This window comes from Phalacrocorax carbo, chromosome 8 (assembly GCF_963921805.1).
Source record: "Phalacrocorax carbo chromosome 8, bPhaCar2.1, whole genome shotgun sequence".
NCBI classification, from domain to species: Eukaryota; Metazoa; Chordata; class Aves; order Suliformes; family Phalacrocoracidae; genus Phalacrocorax; species Phalacrocorax carbo.
Window position 1 is genome coordinate 14,681,968 of NC_087520.1, and position 18,137 is coordinate 14,700,104.

Below are 18,137 nucleotides of genomic sequence, written 5' to 3' on the forward strand. Positions count from 1 at the left end.
TCACTAAAATGACATTGTGTTTGAACGGGGATCTTGACACCCATTGCCGTATATGTCATGAGCGCGCCTCTTGCATCAGACATTCCAGCTTACGTGTCTGTCTTTAACAGTTTCCTTAACTGTTATTGCCCATCAAACTTTGGCTTCAGTCGAAGAGGCTGTGAGTGCTTAGAGGTTTTTGTGTCACTGGTTCAGCTGAAGGATGCCTGGGATATGTTCCTTGATGTCTTTCACTGTTTGATTGTTCTCTAGTGGTGCTGTATGTTCAGCAGGGGGACCTCTGTGAATTATTTGTGCTTGTAGACACACAAAGTGCTGTTGGTGCTGTCGTTACCACCAGCCATCTCAGCGAAGGCTGGTTGGACAGGTACTCTGCCAGAACTAGTAAATTTGTAGACAATTTTGAAAGACTTATAATTGCTGTGCTGCTCCCTCAGTCCTGAGATGAGAACAAGGATTAGCCTATTGTTATTGCTTCCAGTTGGCTGTAAAACCAGAGCCTGGTGAGGGGGCTGGGGAGCTCTCCGGGATGTCCGAGTGTTGTCCCAGAGCAGTGGATCAGAAGTCAGATGAGGCTTCGGATGGATTTATTGGAGTGGCACAGTGCATGCAGTGTAGGCTTTGAGTTAGGACTTGAGAGGTGCATTCCCAGCAGCAGAAGGTATTAATGAAATATGTTCCTCTTACTGACTTGTGTTAAACTGTCACCTATGACCACTGCAACAGCATTCACAGAGCTGTGCAGCACTTACTGATGCGCAGCTAGCAAAATCAGTAAAAATGTCCCAGCTAATAGAGAACATTATGGCAATGCTATGGTTTCTGCAGCTGCCAGTGCAGATGGGGTTTTCTGGAGCCGTGGAGCAGAACCTCTCTGCTCTGCAAAGCTGAGAACATTGCCTGCTCTGATGGGAGCACTGCTGCCGGGAACAGAGGCTTCCTTTGAGTGTGACCCTTTGTTCTTTCCCTAGTACCTGATTTTCTTTAACAAAAGAGGATTATTGGGGGGGAAAAAACCCCAAAATTAAAACAAACCCACCCCACTCTGCACAAGGGGAATTTGTGGTCCTCCTGTAGTGGTTCTTGTGCTGACTGGCTGCAGCTATACGTGTGTGCTGCTGGATCCCATAATGATGTCCTTAACTCAGAGCAAATGCTCCCCATGCAGGTGGGGTCACAGTTACTACCCTTTCTGCTTTGCAAGCTGCAAGGGTTTTTTCCAAAAGTGCACTTTATCCACATAACATTTGGTTTGGAAATCCTCTCGTGCCCTCTGCGTACCCATGTCTTGTAAGGAGGTGTCAGCCTGCGCAGGTGTCCCTCCAGGAGCTTCAAACCCCCGTGTTTCACATGGTAGCTCCTTCTGCCTACCTGGGACCTAAGCAAACTGCTAATTGTTGTGCAGATGTCATCTTCCAGGCAGGCATGAGGTTGTAGGCTTTAAAGAGGCTGTACTGTCACTTGTTACACCAGCCTTCTCAGTACACGTGAGCTCTATTTTTATGGGAGTGTGCATTTTCTTTCAGCCACTGCTTTGTTGAATTTCTTTTTATTCTTTTCTCTTTGTATTTCCAGGCTTGCAGGTAAAGTTTTAGGGATACATTTATTTTTCATTATCCCAGTTTTGCTGCTCGTTTTATAACTAAACAACAACAACAACAAAAACCAAAAATGGAAAACCCAAACCCAAAACTGTTTCCTGTGTAAAAGGCAGCAGTTTGTTCCAAGGTGAGTTGAGGGGAGGACTGTATGTCGTGGTCAGTCTGAGACTGAGGTCCTGACTGTGGCGCTGGCCGGAAGGGTACGTCGATCATCTGGGAGCAGATGGAGTTTGAGCCATGGACTTTGCTCTGGGGTTTGCGGCTCAGGAACCTGGGTGTTAGTTGTAGCCTGGTTGCACTTGGCAGTGCCCCAAGAGGGAGATGGATGCTTTGGCCAGAGCTTGTCTTTGCCTGTCTTCTGAAAATGGAGAGCTTTTCTTCTACTCTGGATCTAGTTTATTTTAATAAGGGATTGTGGGTCCTTGAGGTGGTTCTTTGACCCTCTAGAGGGGAGGACATTGAAGGAGGGTATCAAGCACCAAGTCAGAAACGCAAGGTGATACTTCTGTGTATGCTGTGAATTAAGCAGTGGAACTTGTTGCTGAGGGGTGCTGTGGGTGTCAGAAGTCCAGATCCACTCCAAAAGCAATTAATGGGAAAACAAAAATCTGTCTGAGCCGAATTTGAGCTCAAAGATACAGGCTGCCGATCAGGAAGACCCTAGGTCAGGAGTTTTTGAAAGATGCAGGAATGCATCAGATGTATTAGTATTTGTGCTCCCTGCTCTGCTGCTTTTTCCTAGATGTCCACCACTGACCAGCATGGTGTGGGGTTTTGCCTTTTTTTTTTTTTTGGCTAAAGCAAAAACCAAGCAGGAAGAGGAAGTAGTAATGTAACGGAGTGGGAGACGAGATAGCAGTAAAGGGGTGGAAGGAGAGGACTCCACTCTCTCGGTGTATCCAAAGTTTTCTGGAGGGCAGAGGTCCTTTGGTGGCAGGAGTTGGTGTTGGGTACACCTGCAAGCATATTTTCTGCTTTGTGAAATAGAAGATGGTTGCTTCAAAGGAGGAAAAAATCTGCAATGTGATGTGCTGTCCTGATGGACGACAGAGGCAGAAAGATATTTAGGACTGCACGTATGGGAGGAAATTCTTTAAAACCTGGATAGGAGTAGGAGCAGACTTGATGGAGGGATGAGTAATGAAGGGGTGTTTGAACGGAACTAATCAGTCCCATCTTCTTTCAAAAGACCTCATTTAGTTTAATTTAGCAGCATGTAAATTTAGAGCCAATCAAAGGAAATACTTCTCCAGCCTGTGTGCTGGCAGGCTGCTCTGTTCCCTACTCCAGCATGAGAAGCAGCAAGCTGAATGCTGTAGGTGGATTTAAAGCCTCGTGTTGTGAGGCAGTGGGGGCACACGTGTGCATGAGCATGGTTACACACATAGTGGTGGGGATATGAGCTCCAAACCAGGGTGACTGGCAGCTACAGGAGCAGGACCCTTCTTTCTTTCCCCCTCTTTTCTTCAACAGGTGGTCTGTGGTCAGTCAGGGTGGCTGTATGCCATGGGACTGCTTTGTGGTCCACTGCGAGCATGGGCAGAGCTGGCTCCTGGGCTCATGGTCTGGGTGAGTCGGAACTGAGCAGCAGGGAAAGCCTTGCGCTGTAGGAACCACCAAGTAAGCCTTGTTGACCTCTGCAAAATGTTGTTTTTCTTGAGCAATGCCTACATATGGATTTAGATAAACTCCCGATCCTTTGAGGGCTGGTAGTTTTGTTTAATTTGAATTGATGTAGCTACTTCTGTGCTTAAGATGAGGCACATACATACAAAGCCTTTGCAGGATTACATGGATTTTTAGTTTTCCCTGTAGTTGTCATCCATGGCACTAACACAGTGATTTTAAACAAGACTTGAGGTTTCTTCATATTGTCCAGGAGACATATAAGCCCCTGTGGGGTCAATATAAGCTGCTTTGTTGTTACCTGTCATAAACTCCATTAGCAGTAAAATTGGCATCCCTTGCTATCTACTGCCCCTGATGAGACCTGTGTGCTAACACCTTAAGGTGTTTCGCATCCTGCAGTGTCGCACTCCTGAACCTGTGCTGTGTTGCAAAATGTCACGTAGAGAATGCTGAAACCTGTAAAAACATGTACTGTAATACTGTTAGATTTGTTTTCCCTTGCATTTCAGGCTGGTGGCAATGTCTCACTGGGCCGGTCTCTTCTCCACTGCTGCCAAAGTCAACCTACTGGTCTTGGTGGTTTCTGTGGTGTTTTCCTGGTCAAGCCTAAGTGACAGAGTTCCGGTAAGTGTCAGCTGCTCTGATGGAGAGCCGCACTCGTAAAGGGCTGTCCAGGTGTCTCCAGGGCTACTGGAGTCTCTGATGGGGTGACAGCTGTTGCAGCCGTTGGTGAATCACCTCTTCTCGACAGTGGGTCTTCAAAAACAGTGTTCTGGAAGGGCTTCTTTCTTAAGACTGTTTGCCTCACCCAGGAAATCCAGAATATGCTCAGTCCAGAGGGTTTGCAACAGGGTCAGTGCGACTCAGGCAGCTGTCCTGTTTGCTAGGTGTCACTTTTCTATTTGGAGTTGTCACATGTTCCCCTGTGGCAAGAGGCAAAGCTAATTATGCAGTCTAGTGGCAAGTAGAGGGGAAGAGGTGGCCTCAATTAGGTTCCTGGCTGTGCCTCTGTTGAGTCACTGCAAGTGAGTCAGGCTTAGAAGAGCATCCTCTCAGGTCCTTGCGTCCCATGTGCATGAATTTAGTTACTTGCAGTGTTATTTTGAAGCTGCAGTTAAGGTGAGCGGATGCTGTCTGCCCCTTTGCACTTGTACAGGTGTGCAAAACTCCCCTGGTTTGGATTCTGGTGCTGAGCCCCAGGTGCTAGGCCCCACTAGATTTCCAGAGAAGGCTTCCGTGAGGAAGCTTGAGCAGTAGAGAGGTGGTGGGTTTTTAGTTTGTTTAATGCTGTGACTTAAAACAGGGAGTCCCCCAGCAACACTGGTGTAGGGGATCACTGGACCCTATGTCTGTGGACACTTGCTCCTGCCTTTGCATTACAGCTTGCTGGTCTGTTTGTTGCGTGAGGCAGCTGTTTGGGGACAGAGCTATTACCCAGAGCAAATACAAGGGACAGATTACAGTGTGAGCACTGTAGGCCAGTGCCTTCGGCCCACCTGGAGTCATGTAACAATGAGATAATTTGTCTTTATTTCAGGAAGGGAGAGGAAGAGGCTGGAGATAGAGCACAGTCATCCCAGCTGGAGAACAAGCACTGGGACAGCCACCCAGTGAGACATGCCCAAACAGGCAGGCAGCCTGACACAAAGGTTCACACAGGATTAATGCAATGGGTGGTTAACTCTCCCATCACCTTTTCCTGCACTCCCCCTACAACAGCTCCACGGTGGCCACATCCCTCCTTTATTGCAAACAGACTGCAGATTGTCTCAAATCCTCCCTGCTGAGGCTTTTCAGTTTATTACAGTTGATTTCAGAACAATAAAGCAAGGAGGCTTTTTGCCTTTAAGGAAATTTCTATTGTTCTTTAGAAAACATCTTTCTTTCTACTATTTTAATTATGAAAACAAACCGAAAAGGATCCTACCTAATTTCTGTGTAAATGAAGATTTGCTTGTGTGTTTTTGCCCATTTTTGCCAGAAATGCTAATAAAAATGGGGCATTGCAAAGCAATTGCAGGCCAAGTAGTGGCAGTAATGTTTAAATGAACCAAGTCACATCCTTTTACCCTTACCAAACATTCAGACCATGACACTTCTCTTGAGCAGAGCCAGTAAATATCGGCCATCTCCATTATGTGTTTCAACAGATACAACATTCAGAGGCCTGTTGGTAAATTTACAATGGCCTGTATCGTTAAGTCCCTCTTGGATAATAATATAGCAGTGTAAATAAGCTAAGTAATAACTGCTCTGACTCATTTATTTTAGTCCTGTTGAGTCTTGGCTCAGAAAATGTTAACATTTATTTTCGTCAGTAGAACCTGGCTTTTTACGCTTGTGATTCTTACTGAGCTTTAACCATTTGTCATAATTTTAACAATTTCAAGCCTCTGATGCACTAAGCAAAAGCAGGAGTTAAGCTCTGTTTTCCAGTGCATTTCTGAAATTTCAATCCCTTTTGACAGATAAAATAAAAACATTCTATAGGTTTGTCAACCATTTTCATGTGTTACCACTGTCATTGTTAATTGTACGTGTTTTGCTCAGGCTGACCTTTCTCTTGCTCAGAAACACTCTCCTAGGCTGGATAATGGATATTTATACGCAAAGCACCCAGATTCTGCCAGAAAATATGCACGCATTTTTCCATGGAGTGGGAGAAGTGAAGGCAGAACATAGCCTAAATTTCCAGTTAACCTCTTAATTGACTTCTTTTTTTCCCCTGTGAAAACATTCTAAGGATTAATATCAAAACACTTCATGAAGTGAGCTGTAACTCTTATTCTAATTGCCAACAATTAGGAATAATCTTTCCCTATAGGCTGGTTATTTGAAATTATTCAGTGGTGTTGTCCTTGGCAATATCAGAAGCTGATAATATTCCCTGCAACAGAAACTGAGCTGTCTGGATTATTAGCCTGGACCAGCTTATCTGTTCCTGTGAAAACCAGAATAGCAAAGACCTACTTCCCAAGCAGTTAAAAGCCTGGTGTGAGGTAGTATGAGGTCGTTACTTACTATGCACTCTCAATAATTTTATCCGTTGCAGTTTTACATGACTCCCACCAGCTCCCTGGGGAGACTTTCCAGTGAACAGCAAGGTTTCCCTTGCAGCAAGGGTTTTTTTCCCTGCTTTTCATCTTGTTTTTCTTTTTCCCTTTGCGTAATGTCATACCACTCATTGTTGGCTGATCTACCATACCTCTGCCATTTGCGTGCTGCGTTTGCAACGTAGGTGGTGATTAAATCACTGCCTCATTGTTTTAAAAGACTTGGAGGACACCGGGAACGGGTGGAGAAAAGGATGATTGCGTTTTTATCATGTGGGCAATTCGTGTGTTTTTCCTGTGTCCTATTTTGGAAATAGCTGAACTATTTTAGCTGAAATCTTCTCCAAGCCTGAAATAAGTACATTTAAGAAAAAAAAAAACCAAACCCCAACACTTGAGGCGTTCCACTCATGTGGAAAATTTCAGCTGAAAAAGTTAAAAGTTTGACATATTTTTAGGCAAGGGAAAACAGGGTCTCACAACGTTACACAACCCTATTAATAGTCAGGGCTCCTGGCTCTGAGTGTAATATAGGTGAGGCTCTGTGAAAGCTTGTTTTAAACCTGCAGCCTGCATTGGAATAGGAAATAAGCTGTGTTGCTTTGTTCAGCACAAATGTCATGCTAGTTATGCATGTTTAACCTTTAATATACTTTAAATCTAAATTTAACCATGTGGAAAGAATCTCGAATGTCCAAAAAAAAAAATCTGCTGGTGAGGGAAAAAATTTTGTATTCTCAGCCAGCACTAAATTACCCAGATGCAATTGCTAATGAGCTGAATCTCTTCTATCCGAAAGGAGTTTGCCCTTACAAAAATAGAAGAGAGCGACATAAAAGATGACAGTGGGAAAGAGCCGATAACAGAAGATGATGCTGATCCTGAAGACCTGGAAGTGTTTTACCCCACACATCAGTGGCAAACTATCCGTCCAGGTAACGTGCTGATGACTGATTATAGCGTCCCTCTGAAACCTCACCTGACAGCAGTGGCAGAAGCCTTGTAGAAGCTCAAAATGCCTGTTTGCTCCCATGACAATGTATTATTTTGCTGGTGTTCAAAGAGGTGTGGACCCAGTGACCCAGTGCAGGGACAGGGCACCATCACCGAACCGGCTGGCAATGGGAGCAGTTGCTAAAGTGCTTTCAGTTCACTGGAGCAGGTCGAGTGGGCTGCCAGTCACATTGCAGGTGGTGATGTGTCTCTGTCGCTAGCTCAGAAGCCACTCTGTACGCTTGTTGGGGACAGATTTTATAACATTCGTTGGCACATGGTATCCCAGGTCTGCTGTGCTCCAGTGTGGGCTGGTGAAATGCTGCTCAGTGGCAATCTGGTTAAGAACTGACAATGTAACGCTACACAGCTTTTTAACAATGGGTTTTCTATTCTTTGCCTCTTTGAAATCCAGCTTTTATCCTTATCTGTTCATCCCACAAAAACAACCTCTTCCCTTTTTTTTGGGTCGGTATCTTTTATTAGACATGTATGGGACATGTATGGTGAGAAAACACCAACTGAGCAGGCTGGCTTCACTGCAAAATCCTGTGTGCTGGGAAAGGCCCTGGGGAGGATAAGCCCATTTAAACACAGAGATGCATGTGTGCAAACATATTTCAGCAATTAGGAAGATCACTGAGCCTGCCTCTGGGGTTTTGGGCAAGGTATTTAATCCACTTGTGCTTTGGTGTCCTCGTGTATATGCAGGTGTAATTCCACCTCAGAAGGGTGAACTAAGTAGTAATTACTTTTTATAAAGTGCTCTGAATTTAAAAGAGCTTTATCCTGTACTCAGTATTATTATCAAATTAATAAATATGGGATCCATTTGTCTTGAAATTTCTGCTAGATATAGCAGAATGACTTTTCCAAATGTAAATCTTTGTATAACATAAATGTCTAGCAAAAGCTCCTAAATTTCACAGAGCCTTGGTATATACTTGTATTCCATTTTTGTACCATTATGTATGGAAGGTGTGTGGTGTTCCTGCTTGGTATTCAGACTGGCAGATCCCCACCACCCTTCTTGAAGCAGAATATGTATATACCTGCAGTCATTATAAACGTCATTGCTGGTTTTGTTCAGAAGCACCTTCTCCATTGCTCAGGTGTCTTGTTCCACTTCATTTTTGTAGCAATTCCGCATTGGGCATGTGCAGTGAAGGGCTTGTGGAAGTGGGGAGCTTGCCAGTGTTCACAGCGGGGAAAGATTTCAATTACTCTGTTAAAAGGCTTAAATGGTGGCCTGCCTCATTGTCTAGCTGGTGTGGATCCTCATCTCGTGTGTGTGCAGATTTGGGTAGAAACACATCAGGAAGAGGAGTCTTCCTTGGTCTCCCCATCAGCTTGGGTTTTTGTCTCCTGTGGGTTTGTCTGAAACGAGATCTTCTGTGTGGACTGTGACTCGCACTTTCAGCATGTGTATTAGCTGAAGCAAGGCTGGGGAACCTGCTACCACAATGAGCCCTTCCCTGGGGCCTCTGGCCTTGAGGGTTGCCTCCTTGCTAGCATGGTCCATGCTGACCCACAGGATGAGATGAGGGAAGCAGCCAGCGTGGCTGCACGAGAGATGTGCCTTTCGGTCCTTTAGCAGAGGTGCGCGTGTTAGTAGTGTGTCTAATCCAGTGGTTCTGCATCTTCCGATGCTTTCTGATGTGATTTCGCTCACTCGTAGCGGAGCAGAGTCCTGGCTGTGCTCAGCACGGGCCAAAGTGAACCACAGCACAATGCTCAGAAGTTTGCTTACTGCTGGCCACCTCTGTGGGATGCCCTGGCACCGTGTTCCATTGCATCCCTGCAGCAAACAGGGCTAGTCTCTCTTGGGGAACCAATGTTTTGATATAAAATCTGGATCTTCGATTTTGAATAGTGGAAGGGAGCTCAGAGTTGCGTTTTCCCCATCACACTCCTGTTTCATCTTGTTCCTGTTCTGAGCTCAACACAGGATTTTTTTATGCTTCTGTCCAGTCCTGCAGTTGCTCATCTTTTATACATGTATTTCCAGTTTTACTCTGCTGTTTTTCTAGTTCCCTGTTGCTAATTGCATCAAACCACGCTTCCACTGAGACTGCAACAGTGTCATCAACCTGTGACCTGTCAAATCCCTCCACCTAATTCAATTGTTATTGTATACATAGCACTGCTTTGTGCAGTTGTTCCCTCACTGCCTACAATGTGAGCTGGATTTTGATCAAGTGCTTTCTTGCACTTTGAGCATGCTTCAAGCTGCTGGACGTAGCTGGATGCAAACAGGGAGAGACAGTTACCCTAAGAGCTCTGCCACCTGTAATCTAGAAGCAAGGAGATCAGTTGTCTCTTCTGCCAGCCAGCCAGGAAGCTGACGGACTGTAGAAAGGTTGGTGAAACTTCAGAGTCCTTTAAATTTTGTTAGGCATTCACTTCTTTCTCATTCAGCACTAAATAATGCACCAGGCACTGCTGGATTAGACAGAATACGTGCGCCTTGCAGTCCTCCCAGTGCCTCCATTATTTTACTGGTTTTGGTATCATCTGAGAAAATGGTGAAGACATCTGTAGGGCTTTTTATTCTGTTCTTGGTTGGCTTCCATAGGAACTTGCAGGCTACTTGGGTTTTAACAGTGGGGTTGCACTGAATGGATGTTCACACCCATGGTCAGATCAAGTCTCACGGTCAGGTATCTGTTCCTCCACAGATGCAGGTTTTTTTTAAGTTGTGCTCCCTCTGATGTCTTTTTCCTTTCTGAATATGCTTTTGCCAGGTGGTAGTACCCTTGTGAGTTGGAAGTTCTCTGGAGAAACATAGCAGAGGTGACTTGCTTTTTTGACTGCTTATGCTAAGCTCTTCCAAGCGTGTGGAGGTGAGTCTGTCAGCGTACAGGAACACCCCACCACTTTTCAAGGTGATCTTTGTCTGTTGGTTATGGCAATCAAATACTGATTCTTTAGTATTTGGGATGGCAGAGATAAATGGAAGGGTTGGATGGCACCTTGTTTCCCTATGTTCCGTTTAGCATTCCTGGTGGCGATTGGAAGTCAGATTACTCTGACCATTTAATCACATCACTGATGAGCAGATTTTCCACCTGATGTTAGGGTCAGAAGTGGCTCCTCTGAGAAGACATGACTGTGAAGATTAAGAAAAAGGATATAAGAGGCAAGGGTTTAACTGTAAAAGAAAAAGGGAGTTAATAATCTCCTCAGCGACCAGTGCTGTGGGGAGCCTGGGCTGTGCAGTGCCTCTGCAGATAGGCTCTGTCCACCTCTCTGGCAGCAGTACTTTCCTGCTCCCTGATGCAGCAGAATCTTGCTGGCCAGTTTCTCAGCTGAGAGTTTGAAGTTGGGAATTAATGTGTCCTGTTTCCAAGTACAGATGGACCAAGCAAGACCCTCGTCTGTCTGAAGTATTAATATATTTACAGTCTACTCTGCATGCTTTCTGTTTGGTAGGAGCCAACAGTGGGGCACAGAAAGGCTTCCTTTGGTCCAGAGCAGCTCCCTGCAGACCGGGGAAATGGAGCAAAATCTTGCATTGGCAATTGAAATGTTGCAGCATTGGATCGCTCACAGATTTGGATAGTGTGTCTCAGCGTCTAGCTGGGCAGAGCATGCGTTACAGGAGCTCAGCTGGCCTTGTACCTTTAGCTGTGGTTAAACTTGTGGCTTACAGAGCGCTGTGCTGATACCTGTAGTTACTCTATAGCATTTGTACTGCTCGGAGTCATTTTCCTAAGTGCGTAATTATATTGCAGTTAAAAAATAAGAAGCCATGACTGCTGCTGTTGATCAAACTGCCAGAGCGAAGTTGATGTGAGCATGCTGTTGTTGCTGCTTCTGCAAAGATGAAACCATCTTATGTTCAGCAGGGAGCTGATGATACATTGCTTAGCATTTAAATATCCATGGCTGCAGCTTCCAAGGGTCCTCAGGCTGCTTTCTCTTTTTTACGTATATGGAAACACAGTTCTTGAAGCATTCAAATTGGGGATGTAATTTCAGAAGCTGCTTTGACAGACTTTCCATGGTTTTGCTAGAAAAAAGCAGGACTCAGGATGGGGCATAACTCAGTCTAGTTTCATTGCCAGTCTTTGTGTTTCAAGAGATTTCCGTGTCTGAATGAACCAGCGCTGCTCTAAGCCAAGAAGAAGTTTTTAAAGCTGGGAGAAAGTAATGGCAGGACAGACACCTTTGGCTTAGGGGCCCACGGCCCGTGTGGGTGATATGGTGACTGGTGAGGATTTTCTTAGCACCTTGTCAGTGGGTATGTTGCTCCTGCTGTTCACTGGGATGTCCTGAGCTGTGCTGACTCCTGCTAATTGCTTTGCTGAATTAATGAATCTGTCTGAACCATTGGTTTCTTGGTGACCTCGACCTAACTCACAGTTGTGTGCAAGTGTCTGAAATATTTATGTCAGCACAGGCAAGAGAGGGCTGTGAAAAATGGCATTAAACCACCAGGGTATGCTCATTTTTGCAAAGCTTGACGTGTCTAATCCAGGAAATAGGAGCCTCATCAGATCAGCAGAGATTTGCATGAAGAGGGAAGGAAAATGGGATTTTAAAACTCTCATTTATACCAGATGCTTCTTTTCCCTTTTTTTTTTTTTTTTTAAAGGTAAGTTGTTACCGATGTGCAGAGGGGAAGAATTTCAACTGTGGAGTCATTATGTTCTCTGGCCAGCAGCAGGGAGAGCTGCAGGGTGATTACAGCGGGTAGGAAAGCCCAGGCAGTCTTGAGAGCAACTGCAACATTCAGTGCTGGGAGGTAGAGCTGTGGCCACTGGTAGCACTCCCTCTGCTTGTTTGCCATCTGACCTCTCGCATATGAAGCTTTTGATGTCTTAAATGTATGTCATGCCTGTTCTCTTTATTGCCATCTGCCTTCATGCTCTCCTCTCTCAGCTTCCCCATCCTCCTGGGCTTTCCTTGACTTCTCACCTTCGCATCACAGGATGCACGGTCTCCCTAACACTGGCTTGTGCTTAGTTACTCCTTACACTGGAAGTATTATCTGGCAAAAGTGCCAGGGCTGAAGCTTTACGTGCTGCTTCTGGCTCTGGTGTGGGGCACTGGTGGACAGATGTGTAAAACAAAGAACATTCTCTATGCCTTACTCCTACTGCAGCTAAGAGGGATAATAGTGTTTCCCTGCCTGTTATTGGTAAGAGGCAGGATTGGGACTGCTTGAGAGATGCTTGGAAAGTGTGGAGACAGGAGTTATCTCAAACCTGTATTTGAGCAGGGAGTGTTTGAAGTGCTTTTGGATGTGGGGCTATTGTCTGTACAAGCATCTTCCCAGCTCAGCTGTGCAGATGAGGGCGGTGCTGTCACCTGTCTCCAGCCTTGCTCTATGTTACCTGCTTGGATTTTCTTTACTGGCGGGTTCCATGAGCTGGGAAGCCTACTGGGGATGCACACCTGGTCCTTGTCAAGCCGCCTCTTCAATGTGCAGACAAGGGCAGTGCAGTGCTGCGCGGTGAGCAGGATGGCTTCCTGGCTGTGAGGCAGGTGAGGGCTGGCCGTCCCCTGCACAGTGAGCTGCTGGGAGCTGCTGCCAGCATTCAGATGAGATGCTGGTGTAGATGGCTTTGGACCCGTATAGTTGAGACACTCGTGAAACAGCCATCAATGTTACTGGGCTGGGTCCTTGGGCACAAAGCTGGCCTTTTCCAGGAGAGGACAGAACCTTTGTCATTCATGCTGAAAAATGGGAAACTGTACCAAATAACAGAACAGGCCAGTAACTGAACGTGCATGTTAAAAAACAAAAAAATACTCCCATGTTATAAAAAACACTCTGCTTATCTAATTGAGCAAGTGTGGTAATGCAGTGTTGATATATATATTTTGTAGCGTGTTGTAAACGCAGTAAATAAATATATATAAATTTTAATAATGTAAGACCTCAGAACGGCACGCTCCTGGTACTAAATAATTCCCGGGAACCGGGCCGAAATGAACTGTTGTGTGTCAGTACACTCAACTTGCAGCTTTTAATTAAGTGTAATTGCAGGGGTTAGTGGCTGCGCCCAGCCCCAGCGCAGCACCGCTTGGTGCAGCGGGACAGGGAGGAAGGTGCCACCCAATGGAGCACATTCAGCGTGGCTAGGTACAGGTCTGGCCCGCAGGGTTGTTTCCCCGTGTTTCCCAACTGCTTCTCTGTGACCTGGTAAGTTTTGCAGCTGTTGTTTTCCCAGCACGTCCATAAAGGTGTCAGGTTTAGTATTTGTGAAGTGAATTGAGAGACAAATTTTTTCCCTCCAAAACCCAGATAAAACTTCCATTGTTTTCAGTCACTTCAAGGACTGCCGATATCCTGGCAGCAGCAATTTTGGTGAGAAAAAGCTCTAAATTTACTACTTGGGCTGCTCAGGTTTAGGAGCAGAGCAGGGCTGAGATGGGCTTTCAGTGAATCAGGATGAATGCTGTCCCTTACTGGCTGCGGTGTTACTGGTTTCATTAAACAAGCTGGTTATACAAAGTCGTCTGCATTGATGCACGCACCACCAAAAACTAATTGCACTTCTGAGCAGCTGAGGTAAGTTTGCGTCTTCTCTCATGTGTAGCCATGTGCTGGGACGCTGGGCATAACTGAAACAAGGATGTAATGATGTATAGTCACATGAGACAATCCGTGACTCCTGCTAGCTGCATGTATGGCTCCATACCCCACAGTGTTTTACAGGTTAGTTATAAAGTGGTTATAAACCAGGTGATGGAGGTGTTTGAGAGTCAAGCAGCTTTTTTTTTTTTGTGCAACAGGAGGAAGTTAGGCTGCATTTTTCAAAATATTTTTGAACTTAGCTTTAATGATGCTTTGACTGATGTTGTTATAAGTGTAGCATTAGTGAAGAGATTAAGCTGTATAGCAGTAGACATAAGCAGTGGGAATCATTCACATGGTTAAATTTACATAGTTTGGAGGGGGGGAAATGTGCTTTGAAAGAAGAGAGGCTGTTTCCCAGAGAGATCTTTCATTCCTCTCTTATCTTCTTTCTGCCAAACCAGGGATGCTGTGAGCATGCAAGCTGCTAAGAGATGCTTAAACGTGTGCTGGGTGATGAGGAATATCTTGCTATGATTTTATGTGCAAACATGCTATATTTTCTGTAATAACATTAATAACCTTCATGTGACTGTTTAGAAGGATGAAACTCATTAAAGAAGAGGTATTTAACAAAGGGCCTATTTTTATCTCTGTCTATCTAACATTCTGCACATTTATTTCAAGATTGTAACAAGTGCTTCGGAAGAAAAATGTTTTTCCTCCTGGAAGACATTTTGGGAGTTCATACAGCCTTGGCTATCTTGAATTTCCAGTCTGTGTATCTTCCCTCTTCCTTCTAGAGCAAGCAAGTCAGACCAGGACCTTGGCTCCAACATTTTTCTCAGGTGTTGTGGGAGAGCGTTTTTTAAAAAGTGTGACTTGGGTTCCAGAGTCACTTAAATGGTTCTGAAGGTTTGACTGAATATAATCAGAGCAACTCCCTTACACTTCAGATGCACGATTTTGTGGGGGACAAGCCTTCCAAGCATTGCAGCATGTGCTTGCTTAGCTGTGGGTTGGACCTCCATCCCCATGAAACCCTGGGAGGATGCTTCATGGCTATGAAGGTGTTGAATTCTCGCCGAAGCACCATTGTGGATGCTGGGGATCATCCTGATCACCCAGTGCCCACTGCAGCCGTTCAGTAGAGAGGCTGCTGCTGCCCACCATGAGCTCTAAGCTGTGAGGGAAGCCTCCTTGTGCCAGCAGAGCTCAGCACCTCCTGACCACCTTCTGAAGCAGTCCTCCTGGAACAGGTGGTGACAGATGGCTCCCAGAGCAATTATTTTCCTGGTTTGGGAATTATTTTCCCAGCCTGTGGTGTGACAGCAGAGCAGCGTGGCTCATGGGGCTGCGGGATGTGTTTGATCATGTGTTCTTGGAGAGGTTGGCGGTTAGTTCTAGAGATCAGACCTTCCTGCAGAGTTGATTTTTTTCTACGTTTGTAATTTTATTATGTAATTTCATAAATTAATCTCTGATCTATTGATATAATGCAGATGTGTTTTCAGACTCTTCTCTATTTTACCTCATTTTCTGGCTGAGGTTGGCTGTGATGGAGGCAGGTGGTCTGCCTTGTCCCTGAAGGGTTGCACTGTCTTTCCAGTTTTTTCCACATCTGTTCCTTTAGCATCACTGGCTCCGCATCCATACTGCCTGCCTTCATTGAATGTTTCTTGGAGAAGAAGTGCTGTTTAGTCCATACAGAACGATAGTACTGTACAGCCTGTGGCCAGAAAGACCATTTCTGAACCCTTTTCCCAAGACACATACGTGGCAGTATGCTCCAGGAGCTTGTGGTCCCTGGTATGCGTTTGAGAGTTGTTACAAAAACACCTGGCTCTGGGAGCTGAACCTTCCTTTTCTTTGGTGTTCAGTCTAGACTGTGTACATCACTAAAACACGGTTCACAGTGTTATCTTTATCGTAATTAGGAGGGAAGTATTTTTCTCCGCTCTCTTGCTCTGGCCATTCCTTCCTGCAGTCTCCCCCATGGGCTGTATGTGTGCTAAGACCCCACTTACTAAAATTTCTACAAAAATTATTTAAGGTGGGAGAGCACAAAGTCAGATTTTATTTTTTTTTTTCCCGAGCAGTCAGCACACAGCCAAATGGCTCCTACGAGGAGTATTTCATCCTGGTCCTTCACAGTTCATGCCTGCAAATTAGTACTCTTACTCAGATGTGGCTGCAGCTATATATTTTTTTTTTTAATTTTCCCACATATTTATTTATAAAGTCACACTTGCAACAGGTCCTCTTTTTCCACAACTGCATTTGAGAGCCATGCTCTGCCTCCTCCATTCTGGCTTAAAAGGACGTTGCTCTTCTGAGGAAAATTCTGAATACCCATTATGCTGTCCTGATTTAGTGAGACATTCTCCCTGATCTCTGCCCTCCAATCATTTTAGAATATACAATGAATTTGGGATGTAAATTAAAAAGCTGCTTGATGTTTCTTGAGGTCTAGAAGCTTGTTTTGCATTTGTTCTTACTTGAACACACACTGAAACAAATGTCTCCACTTTACTGAAACAGTTTCCTTTAGCATATCAAGGAAGCTTCAGAGTTAAAAAATAAATCTATCTCTTTTTCCAGCTCTGCTTTACCACCATAAGCTTGGTAAAGAAATGTAATCTCCTTGGGTCTTTCTTGATGTTTTGTAGAACTAATTCCCATTTATTGCAAGAACTCTTATAACACTATATTCAAGTTAAATTTTTTATTATGTGTTTACATTTTGGAAGGACTAAGCATGGTGGTGTTGGAAATTCTAATTAAGGATAACATTTCTGTTTCAAAAGATCTTTCTTCAATCCAGGGTTTCTTTTTTCTCTCTCCTGATTTTCTGCCTGCTCCTTAAGACTGCAGGAAGTTTTGCTTGGGTCATTCGCTTGCAACAGGATGTTATCTGAATACTGAATTAATGTATACAGTCTGTCACTTGGTATTTCTTCTGTTCTTCTGCCGGAGATCTCCCAGGGTTGCAAAGACCTTGCAAGTGGCAATGGCAATAACAGGAATGTGCCTATGATCCTGCAAAGTAAAAGAAGAAACATTAAGCTGAATGTCTCTCCCATCACTGCAGGGTGTGAATAAATAGATCTAATCAACAATTTACATTTTAACCCAGACCAGGTTTTATTTTTAGGATTTGTTGTTCAGCCCAAGCGAAACCTTTCCATTTCTGTCTGGTGGTGTTTCTAAAAGCAACTTTAAGTTATCACTGAGACTGTATTTTAAGATGCATTTATATTTTGATATAATCTGCTTTTCTTATTTGAAACAAAGCCCACCTGATCTTCATTAATTATGCTATCATTTAACCTGCTAACCAGGTTGCTACTAATTACAGTTATCTCAGTGTTCTGCAGCCAGTAATACGGAAAAATTATTAGACCTCTCTGTATCTCGATTAGCTAGAGCTGTAATGAGGTGGCAAATTGTGAAGGCTTTTACAGGTATTGTGAAGGTATTTATGGACTATATGGTACAAAGCTGGGAGGAGCGGCTGTTGCACCTGAGGGGTGTGCTGCCTTCAGAGGGACTGCAACAGCAAAAAACAGAAAAAGAAGAAATTCTGTTTAAACATAGAAAAATCTGTTTTACCAACTGGATGTGGTCCTGGGCAACCTGCTCGAGGTGACCCTGCTTGAGCAGGGGTTGGATGGGATGATCTCCAGAGATGCCTTTCAACTTTGACTGATCTGTGACTCTATCTTTGTTAAGACAGAGGATCTCATGGTGGGCTCCACAGAGAGCTCCAAATCCTGGTGGTGATGCTGACTGTTCTCCCTTACTAACATTAGATGAAACCTGAATGGAGCAAGCTTGGGAAGAGTTGCTGGAGACTACTCTGAAGAGAGGCAGCAGAAAGTGGTGACTGAGACCAGCTACTGGAGAGATTTTGGTCCAGCAGGGCTGGAGCCAGGGGCCAGACTGGAGTGAAGGCACCCTGCCAGGACTAGAGCCTTTGCTGGAAGATAAGCCAAGAGGCTTTTCACTTGAGCCTTGTTTTATCATCTTTCCACCCACTTTGATCTCTTCAGGTGCTATCCAAACATTTGGATTAAATCCTGAAGTGGAAAGGACATGTCCTGAAGGAGGAGCAGAGTGAGGCTGCTGACAGAGGAGAGCTTGTATCTCACCCTGCTGACTGTGGGGAAAGCCCAGTCTTGCTGGTGAGGAGGAAGAGTCGTGGCTCTTCCAAATCAAGCTATGTCGGTCAGAGGTGTTAATGCAACCACTTTATCAGGAGGAAAAGTATGTGCTCTCTTTCATCCACTCCAGCAAAGATCCTTGGGTTAAGTCAAACCACCTGCACTGGCAATG

The 18,137-nt window shown here is 44.8% G+C and overlaps 1 protein-coding gene across 4 annotated transcripts in view; it reads left to right on the forward strand.

The window, feature by feature from the left end:
* The window catches only part of SIL1 (SIL1 nucleotide exchange factor), a 99,469-nt gene that overhangs the window by 20,354 nt on the left and 60,978 nt on the right, over positions 1-18,137 (forward strand). For 3 of the 4 annotated variants that reach the window (XM_064458883.1, XM_064458881.1, XM_064458882.1), the window contains 2 exons: positions 3,740-3,854; positions 7,083-7,218. The exons of the other annotated variant lie outside the window; for it this stretch is intronic. In XM_064458883.1, coding sequence (XP_064314953.1) covers positions 3,750-3,854; positions 7,083-7,218 — 241 coding nt within the window. In that variant the 5' untranslated portion in view covers positions 3,740-3,749. The remainder of the gene's footprint in view (positions 1-3,739; positions 3,855-7,082; positions 7,219-18,137) is intronic. 4 annotated transcript variants of the gene reach the window in all.